We start from the raw sequence: 13,075 nt of genomic DNA on the forward strand, positions 1-13,075 counted from the left end.
GGGATGGGGAGAGAGCTTGAGAAATGAGTTCATGAACCCCTGTGTCATGACATGGGGAGGTCCCTGTACCCGGAGACTGGACTCCAACAATCTAACATGCACCTGGCGATTTTAAAAGCCTTTTTAATACATGCTCTCAGGTGAAGGCTGGAACAGGTCTCAGATAGATAAGGCAGATCAATTCTATGTCACAGAAGAGGAAATGTAGTCTGAACGGTGTTTCCTGAGCTGCCCAGGCACACAGAACACCCAGAAGTTGGGCTCTGGACTAGAGCTCAGCGGCGTCCGCTCCAGGTCACTGCTGCCGAGGATCCTGCAGGTACACCTGCCCACCTCTCCTTCCCGGAGACCCTCCCCGTGACCCTGCTGCTGCAGCTTCAGGACCATCTGAACCTCCCTGCACAGGATGTCTGCTTCTATGGCTGGGCTGTCAACGGAACTCTTGTTATGAAAACTGCTCAGTGGGTGGACTTCTCTGCCTGTTGGTTCAGCCTTTTGCCTCCATCAGATCTCAGGGCTTTGAGAACTGAGTGCCATTTCCTTTCCTTTCCCCTCCCAGCCCTTCTGGGGAGGTGGGCAAGGTGAGCGGAGAAAAGGGGGCTGTTCTTGGAGTTTCATCAGCTCCCAGTAACCTCCTTTGCCTCTGCTGCCATTCACTAAGCTCCTGTACAGACAGGAGCCTTGGGTGATGCATGGCAGGGGGTGGGGAGGGGGGTCTGGGAGAAGGCGGGGAGGAGAGAACACAGACAGTGGGGGTGGGTGGGATACTGACCTTGTAACAAAGTTGAGCTTGTAGGCTCACTTAGCTCTAAATCAGGTGGGGATATACAGGAGAGAAAAATGAAAACAAACACATATATTATATACAGTAGCTATATATTGGCCATATATAGTTTGTATACTGTCTTTCACACACATTTCTGGAGGGGTGGAGAAACAAAAGAAGACACAAAAACCAGAGGTAGTAGGACAAGATGCAGCATGAGGAATGCTGAAAGGCGGGGTGCATGCACACAGGATGCCATGGTCGGAAGGTGAGGGGCTGGCCATGCGTACGCACCCCAGCGCAGGGAGCACGGACTCTGGGTTTGTGCTGAGCTGGGGTGCTGATTTGGTAACACAGGACCAAAGTCCCTTTCCAGATGAGATCTGTGTCACATCCACACCCACACTGTTTCATTTTGGAAGACCTAGTTCAGGAATTTCTGGTCCTCGTGGCACCATGGCAGGAGCAATGTCCCCCCAGGAACTTCTGTGATTCAGGATCACAGGGGCTGAACTCTCCTGGTCCCCTCCAGCCTCTGGAACCTTAGGAACAAGGTGCTCAGAATCCTACTGGTTCCTGATAGGAAGGACCACCCCTGCCCTGTTTGGCTTAAGTACCTCAAAGATACTGACCCTGATGGGAATCTCCCAGCACCAGCATCCCTCATATTTCAACGTCAGGTCATGTGTACAGCTTACGTGCAGGTTGGTGGCAAAATGATGCTAATTTAGCCAGCTCTCTGATGCTACAGGAGAATGAGCTTCATCACAAAGTATATTTGCATAAAGTAAACGCTGCTTTCCAACCTGCTCAAGTCGGCTTGATGGCTCTGAGCCGGGTCTTCTGATAATAGGAAATGACATGGGAAACTCCCTAATACATTTATATTTGTCAAGAGGTCTTACTGATAGTGGGTGTCAATAGTTTAAGGGCCGTACTCTGTGGACCAGCCACAGCAGAGCCGATGCGGTGGAAACGCCCATCTTGCCCGTTAGCGGGATTTCATAGTCTCGCGGTACTACGTCACCCAGGTGGCATTGCTGTGATGGGCTCCTCAGAAAGGCTCTCTGAAATGAGGCTAAAGACTTGGTTTCTGCTTGATTAAATTTGGAAAAGTGCTCCAAGCTTTTTCTCCCTCTTAGAGATTTAGTGTGTAAAGTCTCTGAGACCTCCCGTGTTAAAGAACATTCCCACATGGGCCCCGTTCATCTTTGTTGGACCCAGCCTTTCTAAACTTATCTGAATCCATATTATCAATTTTTAAAACATGTTTTTAGAGAGCCCCCTGTACTCCAGAAAGCTGGTAATTGTAGGACTGTCCCAAATGATACACAGGGTGACATGAATGCTGACAGACCGGTGGGGGTACGGGCAGAGGTTTTAACTGCCAAACACGGGTCTGCGGAAGGGAGAAGTTTGATGGCACATGCTTCACTGCATTGCTTGTCACAAATGCCGGGGTTTCACTCTTAAAGTTTGCTTCTGCTCTCTCTTCTCATCTTAGATGGCTTAAGGGGAAGAGGCCGGGAATTAGCAGTGATAAAGCCAATTGCAAAACCATTTCATGCATCTGATTTGGAAGAACTAAGAGGTCAAAGGAGGAGGGAGATTGTTTCTAGGAATGAGGAAGGCTATGGGTGGAGAGCAGGGAACTCAGGGGGAACCTTGGATTTGCAAGGCAAGGGAAGGAGGGGGCTGCCCCTTCCTAACCATGGCCCTTCTGTTCATGCAGACAGACACCTGCCAAAAAGCCAAAAGGCTGACAAATGTGAGGGGCCATGATGACTGGCCCTGTGTGGGAGGCGTGAGACACATCAATCACTCTAATCACAGCTCTGCCCATTCAGGTCTGCCAGCTCTGGGATCCAGGACAGGCTTCCCCTTCCCAGCCCTCCTGGATAAAGCTGGGCTTTATTTTACATGCTGGGTAAAAGGGGGATGGAATGTGATTTGGGAACCGAGATGGGACAGTGGAGCAGCACAGGTGGGCTATCGGGGCAGGCTGGGTCCACTGCGCCATGGAGAGGATTTGGCAGGGCAGGGGGGGCGCTACTTGAAGCTCTGGAATTATCTGGGGGTCCTCAGAATAAAAAGGATTTAGGTTCCTGCCAATTTTCTGCTTACTTCCTCACCTTTCCCTCCCTGTAACATTCAAGAGTGCTTGTTAACATGGTGGACGGGGGACCAGACTTGAAAAATTCCAAGCTAACTGAACTTGTGGGGCCTGGAGGGATTTTTCCCCAAAGCAACCAGAGATTAACCTTGTGGGCTGCGGGGAGAATGTGCCTCTACCCAGGGATGGAACCCATCACAGATGCCGATGACGCTCGGGCATCCAGACTCACTTCTGTGTAGCTGTTCTACCCATAGAAGGGTGAGACATCGGGGTCTAAGAGGCAGCTTGTTTACTTGCTTCCTTTCCTTGTTTCTGGCACCAGTACAGTTGCTGGATATGTAATGAAGGCACAGCAGTTTGCCTTGCACACATTAGTCCTCAGTAAATAGTGACTGAATGAATTAATGCATGAATGATTATGGGACTTCTGTCCGGATGGGGGCTCGGTTGGACAGATCCCTTCAGACAACACCCTTGGACACAAATGGAGAACTTGGGAAACACTCATTTTCTACGTTCATTCTTCCTCTAGCACTAATAGTGTTCAGGATCCCAAGGCCCATGACTCTACTTTTATAAATACAATGCAGTTTCTCTTACGTCCCAATGGCCAGAAAAAGTTTCAGAAATGGTAACATTTCACACTAATCCAGGGAACAAGTATGGAAATAGTGCATGTTCCTCTCTGGGCTCTTGACTATTGGACCCAACTGTAATAACCACAGTCAGTTCAGAAGATACTGAGGGGAAAAATGCAACGTCACTTCAGTATCCTCAAATCCTTTGCTCTGAGATCAGGGTTCTTCCTAGTATAGGATGACGCCTGGTGTCTACTTTCCTACGTGTGCTGGTTCCCTCTCTCTCTCCCTCCCCCTCCTTCCTCCTGTCTTGCCCTCCTCACCCACCCCTGCCTAACTACCCCTGACTCTCTTCCCTTCCCTCCTGCCCCCCTCCTCCACACGCCCCTCCCTCTCTCGTTGCCCAGCCTGGGGTTCCGTCTCACCGAACAGTGTGATGCTGGCGTTGGTGTGGCCCAGCTTGTTGGAGGCCACACATGTGTAGTTCCCATAGTCATGTTCAGAGACGTTGAGGAAGATGAGTTTGGAGAGGAAAGGCCTGTTTTCCACTTTGACCCCCTTCTTTCCTTCAACCAGCCTGAGATGAGCAAGAGACAGACCAAAAAGAGAAAAAGGAGATGGGTTTTATTTTATTTTATATATATATATTTTTTTCCTCATAAGGAAGAAGAGAGACTCTGGAATTAATGACCTTCCCTCTGCCCCCTTTCTGTCATCACTATAATCACTTGTCTTTTTTTGCATTCAGCTACACAACAGGTTGGCCACAGTCACATGTATAATTGCATTTCTCTGTTTTAGGTGTGTGCCTGGACACATTTCCTGGCACATGCAGATATCCGTCTCCCTATGAAGACAGTGAAGTTCTCTGAAGGCAGGTGCCTTCAACAAATATAATGTGCCAGCTGTGTGCACTCAGCCCAACAGGATTCGTGCGGTAGGTGCTTGGAATTGTGGACATAATTGATGTTGATGGTGGTGATGATGAACATATGATGGAGACGATGATGACAACTGGGAAAATGAAAAACTCGGTCTTCAAAGAGGAGGAAAACCCGAGGGGTTTGAAAGAAAAATGTTTTTCAAGCACCTGAGTGATAAAATTATCCCTTAAGAACTTGAGGCATTCTACAGATAATACCTTATTTTTGGCTGTGATTAAGATTAAAGAATCAGGGATCGTTTTTACGTTAGGGGACTCTGAAGGGCCTGGGAGTGGTGATCTGTCCAGAGTATTATAGCAACTCAGCCTGGAAGAGATTACAGATGCCTGAGAATATGGCCCTACATGGCCAGGACTGTCTCCCCAAGATGTCTCACCCCATCATGGAGTCCAGTGTGCCACAAGGTCTCATACCGACAGCCGGGGCCACTAACTAAAAGCCACAGAGAATTAGTGGGGAAGATAGCCAGGCACGCTTATTAGAAGCACAGACACCATTACAGGGCAGACAGAGACAGAAAGGAGAAAACTGTGTTAGAGGTCGGTAGGGCCACATCCTCCATCTTTGGAGGCTTTTAGTAGCAATTCCTATTGAACTTACATGTCTACATGGAAATTATGAGACCAGCTCTCTTCTTTTTAAAAAATTCTGGAATGCCCTATTTCAGAAAATGGGCTTTAAACCAACCTTTTACTTTCCCTGAAATAAATTGACTTCCCTGCCCAGAAGCTGAGTCTATGCTACAGGAAAGAGAAATACTAGTGGGGAAAATCATCCTTTTGAATGGAGGATCTCAGGGAACTGGTCACAGCATCAGCTGGCTGTGTAGGGCCTGGCTGGAGCAGGACGTGTAGACAGTAAAATATAGCAAGATGATCGCATATGGCGACAGGCTTGTGGGACACAAATTGGAGCAAATTGCTGGTATTGGAGTCATCAAACCGAGAAAGACAATATTCAAGGCAGAAATAGAAAGTAAAGTCCAGCAGGATAATGATGAGAAAATGCTTTGTAAACGATAAAATGTTATTTGAAATAATATATTTCTGTGGAGTCAGACACTGCAAACTCCTGCCTGTCCCTGGGCCACAGGACGTTTTTGGCAGAGATGTCAGCTGCTTTGTCATTATCTGAAGGTGCTGTCTCTGTAGGAGGACAGGATGGTTCTCTCCTTCGCCAAGGCTTATGACCACCGTGATGAGAAGAGCAGGATTTTGGCCTCAGTCCTAACCCAATGTCTGTCTCCAGGGAAGTCAGAGTGGGGTTGAAGGAACTTGCCTTGCTTCCCATTTTGTAGATTTTCATCTGTGAGCCTTTGTCTCTCCTAAGTGAGGGGCAGTGAACTGGCCTGAGTCCAGGGACTTCATTAAAACGTGAGCACAGTCCAAATCGAATAAGGTGTCTGGCTGTGCGGCCAGACACCGCTGTTCTATTTCCAGCTTGTTCTGTAGATGCTGGTCCTCCAGGGGGTGCTGTGCAGAGAAGGCTCTGAAGCCCACCTGCCAGGAGGCTTCTCTGAGCTCGCCAAGCATATTGATCCCGTTTTCCATTCTGATGCCATCCCTGGGCTGGGGAGGAAGCCTTCACATCAGAGGCAAGCTGTGAACTAGATTTCAGCTCTGCAGTGGGGAGAGACACTTACCCAGAGCAGGTTCGGCTTGACAGCTCAGAAATGTCTTTAGCTACAAGCAGAGGAGGGCGGCCAGCGGTACTCAGCAGCGCCTTGCAGCTTCTGGAATGACCCTCCGTGTGGTCACACACCTCCTCATCCCATATCACTGCTGAAACCAAGCAGGACCCGGTGGTGCTCCTGGGCACAAAAGACTTTGTTTCCCGTTTCTTGTTTGTAGGAAATAGACTTCAGTCAGCCTCCATGACCTTCCCCGAGTTCCAAGGGGCAGGTTCAAACAGATGCTAATCAGGGAAGGGAGGGGCTGCAGAGACAAGGGAGGAGCAGCCAAGAAACAGTAGTGCAGCCTTGAGGCAGGGTCCTGGTGCCCCCTCAAGGGATACACATCAGCTGTTTTGCAGATAATGAAAACCCCTGTGTGTTGCCCACAAGCATGTAGTCCCCAGAGCAGTTGGAACCAAAAGGTTGATGATGCTGAGTCCCACCTACCTCCCCACCAGCCAGTCAGAAGAACGTACACCAGCTGATCACGCCCTCTTTGAAAGATTACTGTAAAACTCCTCACTACCCACTCCAGATCGGGACACACAGTTTTGAGGGCATTAGCCCGCTGTGGCCCCCTTTGCCTGGCAAAGCAATAAAGCTATTCTTTTCTACTTCACCCCAAACTCTGTCTCTGAGATGTACTTCAGTGTTGGGGTGCAGAGACCGGATTTGGCATCACTACCAGGCTTCAGCTTCTTAATGCTTTTCAGTGGCTGGAGTCCTGTGGATGAGTGGTCCTTATTAAGGACAGGGTTCCCTTCCCTCTCCCTTTGATCGTTGGCACACACGGTGGTGGCTGGTGTCGATTGGCTAGTACACAGTTAGGACAGATTTCTACCCTGAATTCTGAGAAAACTGCCTGCCCCCATCATATAGACCCCTTTGATTTGCCTCAGATCCCTCAGCTCACCAGGAATGTGAGCTAGTTTAGAGCTGGTCTTCCCCCAGGCAGGTGCAATCTGCCCTGGGAGACCTGCCTGGAGGAGGTGACCTGCGAGTGGCCCAGGAAGGTCAGGCAGTGACAAGACTTCAGAGGCAGAGATGCTCTTCTAGAGCTGGGTGCCAGGAGGACAGACAACTGCATTCAGTGGTCTCCCATTCCCCTCCCATTTACACAGGGGAATAAATACACGAGCAGCAAATGGGAAACCGAGCGGAATCTACTAAAGGAGAGAAAAGGAGCTGCCATCAGGACTCAGACAGAGGAAGACTCATAGGTGCCTGAGCCAGGGGCTCTGAAAGCCGCTCCCCACCACGGTGATGCTGCCGGGCCCTTTCCTCCTGGGTGAAGCCTGCAGCCCCCCTCTCCGTTACACAGCAGCAAGCTCTCTCTTCCTACGCTAACCATTGGCCATTTTTGCCTAGAGGCTAATCTTCTTTTCTCCACGTACTTTAAGATTTTGTTTCTTCTACATTTTGCTCACATTTTTGTCCCATAGGGAATTAGAAAAACAGGATGCAGCTGATTAATTTTCACGAAGGCCCGGCCCATGGAAAGTTCAGGAATTTACCCTGGAGCTCAATAGATTTTTGTTTTGTGTTTTGTTTTGTTTTCTGATACTGGACCTTCATGTCTCACTTTTGTTCTTAGTAAAGGAAAGGATAAAAAGGAAGAAAGAGGAAGCAGGATTTCAAAGAAAGATACCCATGTTTATTAATTGGGAAAATACTATTCCCTTCTGCTTGATTCTGAATTCTTGGGAAAAGGGAGGAAAGCCAGTTATTTCTTCTTATCTCTCCCTGAGTTTGCTTTTCCTCATTCTGTCTCAGTACCTCCATCTACAAAATGGGCTGGACACATACAATGCACCTAAGTTGCTGCCAGAATGGGTACCTAAAAATGAAAAAGTACTGCTTCTCACTTGGAAGGACTATGATGATACACAATGGGTCCTCTGACTAAGCAACTTGGTTCTAAACAAAGTTCAGGGGTTGATGCAGAGACTGGAGGAGCTCTTGGTGTCTGGCCTCTTTTCTTAAACTTATTTTTTATTGAAGTATAGTTGATTTACAATGTTACATTAGTTTCAGGTGTACAGCAAAGTGATTCATTTATACATTTATATACATATATTCTTCTTCAGATTATTTTCCTTTATAGGTTATTACAAAATATTGAGTATAGTTCCCTGTGCTATACAGGAGGCCCTTGTTGGTTATCTATTTAATACATAGTCATGTGTATCTGTTAATCCCAGACTCCTAATTTATCCCTCACCCCTTTCCCCTTTGGTAACCATAAGTTTGTTTTCTATGTCTGTGGGTCTATTTCTGTTTTGTAGATAAGTTCATTTGTGTCATTTTTTTAGACTCCACATATAAGAGGTATCATATGATATTTATCTCTGTCTGACTTACTTCACTTAGTATGATAATCTCTAGCTGCATCCATGTTGCTGCAAATGGCATTATTTCACTCTTTTTGATGTCTGAGTAGCATTCTGTTGTATATATGTACCACATCTTCTTTATCCATTCATCTGTTGATGGACATTTAGGTTGCTTCCATGTCTTGGCTCTTGTAAGTAGCGCTGCTATGAACACTTCCTGGTCTCTTCAGGAAAGAATCCCAAGGCACTGGAGATGTTCTGAGACGTGTAGGCAGCAGCTGGGTCTCTCCCGGCATGAGTCCTGGCCTGGAATTGCTCACCTGCTCTCCTTCCCAAAGCTCCCCTTTTTGTTGCTTTTTTCCCTCAGCTTCTCAGCCTCTGTCACTCTGTCCTCCTCCTCTACCCCACATACACCTCAGGACCTTTGTGTATCGCCCCCTCCCCATTTTTACGAATGTGTTCTGACCGTGGACAGCTCTTGCACATGTATTTGCTGTTCATCCACCTGAAAATACCTCTTTGATAACAGTAATCATGCGTTGCTTGGTCCCCGGAGCCACTGAACCCTGTGCTAACGTGCCACTGGCTAACTCCTCATGGTGACAATCTTCAGTGATCAAGACAAACATCCTGATGGCAGCTGCAACAATAGGAGGGGATGGGAGAGGCCCCTCTCTTTTCTCCTGCAGTGAAAGTACAAGCTGGGCACAAAGGGAGGCTAACTCGGGTCATGGATGCTTTCATGCACCACCCCTGAGAGTGGCTGGAACTGGACCGGAGTCCTCAGACACAGCTGACTTAGTGCCGGGGAGCATTCCTTCCTGACGCCTTAATGCAAGCCTGAGAATGTGTTAAAAATAGCTGCAGGAAGAACACATTATTTTCTAGGCCTATAAAAAACTCACAGCCTCCTAGTGGCCTTTCCTTTGAGATTTTGCTTCCTTTAAAAACTAGTTTTTCTCAGGCTTGTTGGTGGGCGAGTGCCAGTTCTGCATGGCAACATCACAAACATAGCTGAAGTTCATTAATATCAAGAAAAGGCTTGTTTGTGTGTTGTTTCTCCCTCATAGGTAGGAGGAGTTCAGGAGAGGACTTTGCAGGAATCCATTTGCATCCCTGTGGAATCAGGCAGGAACCTGGAAGGGCTTTCTTCTTCTTGTGGGGAGGGGGAGGGAGCCTTACCTTTTGTCATCCTTGTACCACTGGAATTCTGCCGAGGGAACTGCCGAGGCTTCACACTGCAGTGTCCCCGTCTGTCCCACGGGGACGCCTGTCCCCTTAGCTTCTGAAATATATGGAGGATCTGCAGAGAGAAGACATCCCATAGCAGCTCAAATGCCGCCGTCACTGACTGTGTTTGTCATGCTCTGCTCTTCCTCTGGTCTCCACCATGTGCCAGAGAATGAACCATCCCATATTGTTCTAAGGAAAAGCTCACATGTACTGCTTCTGCTCCCCTCTGGACAGAGGTGGAATGACCAGGTATTCAGGCATACTTCCTGTTTAAACTTTTCAACTTTCATAGGATGTAGCCCCGCCCCCCATGGACCCTCTACCCCATGGGTTGACAGTCAGCACCTTTAATCAGCCCTATAGGCTGTCTGCACACCAGGTTCTTGCCAGAGTATATAACCTTGAACTATTCAATTTCCATCAAAAGCTCAGTTGCAAGAAATAATACTCATGGAGAATTGCCTAAAGGATACACAGATCCGTCACTCTTGGAGGTGTTCTACGCTGGACCCCTGAATCCAGCCGGACCAACTAGACCTAAGTACTTGACCTGCATTCATTCCAAGGCTTTGTCAAACTGCCCTTGACAATGCCGACAGTTGCACTGAAATGCATTGTGAGAAACAGCCACAACCAACTTGCCCTTCTGTTTATTGCAGAAATATTACATGTGATGTCATTGTGCTCTATTTGTGGAGACCTTAACGTGAAGTTATTTTTCGAGTCTCAGTACCAGAAAAAGCAGTGTTTCTCCCAAGCAACTAATTTGCTTTTATCTTATGGACATAAACCTCAAACCAAATGATGTTTCCCCTCTTTGCTTCAGGAACTGGAAGCCAAATCCTGGACCCATATCTGACCACCTTGGCATATAAATTTTATGTACTCATTTCCCCCTAGATATCACTTATTTTCCTATATAGGTTTTCCCTTTGCTTACATTTCCTTACTCTTTAGGTTAATCTTTATTAACCTTAAGTCATCTTATGTCACTTTAAAAATAAATCATGGTAGAGTACAAAAATGGTATCATTGTTACACCTGTTTCCATGCTGCTTAAAGTGCTTTGTGTTAATTAGGTTTGAATTGCAACAGAAACCAAAATATTAAAGAATGAGTAATCACCAAAACACGATATTCTTCCTCTACCTCCACCCTCACCTAAGTTTTGAAGGAGGAAGGCTTCTTGTCTGCTGGCTTAGTTCTTGGGTTCTAGTCTGTCCTAAGACTTTCTGAAATTGGGCACAGCAGGGAAAACTTTCAGAATGTCACAGAGAACTGAGTCAGGGTACATAACGAGGAACCAAGAGGGGAAAGCGTGAGGGAGGGGGGAAGTTGAGCAGCATCAACATCAGAGAGAATTTGGGCGGTAAAGGAGGAGGAGGGGTCCAGAGCAGTGGCCTCCAAACCTTTTGGGTTCAGTACCTCACGTAACAAAAATCAGGTATGAGCTATACCCTCTAATATGTGGATATATGTATGTTTATCTATTTATAGTTCAATTAGGAATGTATACCATGTCCATCAACATACATAATTGGAAAAGGATGAGATAAAATCAGTATACCATGAACAGAAATTATAATATTTCCTCCATACCCATGCTTTTAATTTATTTTCTTGCTTGCTGTGAAGGAGATGACTGTTTAGAGAGTGAGAAACTTGGTGACATTATGAGTAAAGTATGGGAAAAATTGGGATTCAAAGACAAGCTTGTATAACATGCATTGAATGGTATTTCACGATCTTTCAGGAATGTTAAGGCAAGTTTCGGATTATATGAAATCACTTTCAGATCCAATTTATTATCGTTTTTTAAAAGGGTTTGGAATTGTCCCTCCAAAAAGCAGGAAACGGACTGCAAGGCTGCTCTGTTTCCTACCCCAAGTCAGGGCGTGGTGCTGAGGCCCAGCTCTCTGTTGTGGCCGTGACAGCAGCAGCCTCAGGCACATGCAGGGTGGGGGCTCCTGCAACCACTTACAGTTCACGGTGACCTTGACTCTCCGCACCACTGGGGCAGCCACATCATTGGAGGCGCTGCACTCATAGTCCCCTGACTGCTCCCTCGTGATGCCCTGGATCTCCAAGTATTCATCTTCGCTCACAAAGCCCACAGCTGCAGGAGAAGGTGTGGTGGAATAGGAGAAAAAACACCAAAGGTACAAACTTAGAAAACAAAGTGTGCAGTGGTTACGTCTGCAGAGAATTGTGCCACTTCTAAGTCCAGATTCTTGGGATCCATGCCAACGCTCTCTCCTTCCACTTTTTTATCTCTTCCATCACCAGCTCTTCCTTGGTTCCCTGATGGGTCAGCTCAAATGTTTGTGTTCCTACCTGCACTAAGCACAGAGTCTGGAGAATTGCTGGTCCTCAGTAAGTGATGAATAATGTTGACATTTACCCTGCCCGAATCTCAGCAAGCAGTCAGGCTCTGGGGATCTGAGTTAGGCACCTTTGGTGAGCATTAACTTTCTGGTCTCCAGGTATCGTTTAGGCTGAACCTTGAAATGCAAAGCTCATGACATCATCCTAGATCACGAATCCATGATCGTGATCATACCACACTAGCAGTTACACACATACACACACACACACACAGCCGCAAAAGGCAGTGGAAACACTAATGAAATTAAATTTCTGTTTTCAGATATAGACACTCAATTAAATCAGCAGAAATCCATTTTCTAAACTTCAATCTGCTGGAGCTCTTGGGTACAAGATCCTGGCCACAAATCAACGGCAGGGACTCCACCCTCTCACTACAAACACGGCAGAGAGGAAAGAGCAAGAAGACAGGGCTGCGAATCACACTGTCACATCCCCGTCCAGAGACTCAGTCTCTCCACTAAAGATTTATGAATAATAGTAACAACCGTCTACCTACTCGACTTCCTCGCTGAGGTCTGGCCTTGAGCCTTTGATATGGACAGACCAGGACATTAATGCCTGCAAGAAGATGGTCACTGTCCCCTCCCAGAGTCATCCTGAGCGTTAACCTCCTCGTGGAGAGACAGGGGATGACAAAATAACCGGGTGCATCCCGGGATCAGCCTGCCTCTATGTTAAATGAAGATAGTCAGCATGATGGTACACCTTACCCTGTGACCTGGCATCGTCTTACAGGGAAAATGGGTGCTATTTTTAATAGTTATTTTGGGACAACAAGCAGAAGTTGAGACTGTCCCCAGAAACCAGAAGACATGTTCCCTGGAATAATGTATATATAATCCTAACACCTCACAGGGCTGTTTGGAGGAACAAATGAAAACTAGTTACATGAAAGCACTTTGGAACACTAATGTGTTGCACACTTGTTGTCCTAGTCACCCTGTGATCTGCCTGGATGCCCAGACTCAGGGGGCGCCAGGCTATGTTAACCCCAGGGGGCCCCACCTGAGTGGGGAGGGAAGAGGCACAGTGCCCCCCAGGTGAT

The 13,075-nt window shown here is 47.2% G+C and overlaps 1 protein-coding gene across 4 annotated transcripts in view; it reads right to left on the reverse strand.

The window, feature by feature from the left end:
* The window catches only part of NTM (neurotrimin), a gene marked incomplete at its 3' end in the record, with an annotated part of 926,915 nt that overhangs the window by 10,249 nt on the left and 903,591 nt on the right, over positions 1-13,075 (reverse strand). For 2 of the 4 annotated variants that reach the window (XM_079708579.1, XM_079708578.1), the window contains exons 5-8: positions 11,624-11,758; positions 9,592-9,712; positions 3,886-4,037; positions 773-808 (exon numbers count right to left, since the gene is read on the reverse strand). In XM_079708579.1, coding sequence (XP_079564705.1) covers positions 773-808; positions 3,886-4,037; positions 9,592-9,712; positions 11,624-11,758 — 444 coding nt within the window. The remainder of the gene's footprint in view (positions 1-772; positions 809-3,885; positions 4,038-9,591; positions 9,713-11,623; positions 11,759-13,075) is intronic. The other 2 variants (XM_079708581.1, XM_079708580.1) reach the window with 1 other exon arrangement.

The sequence above is a fragment of the Hyperoodon ampullatus genome (genome assembly GCF_949752795.1).
Source record: "Hyperoodon ampullatus genome assembly, chromosome: 7".
Lineage (NCBI taxonomy): Eukaryota > Metazoa > Chordata > Mammalia > Artiodactyla > Ziphiidae > Hyperoodon > Hyperoodon ampullatus.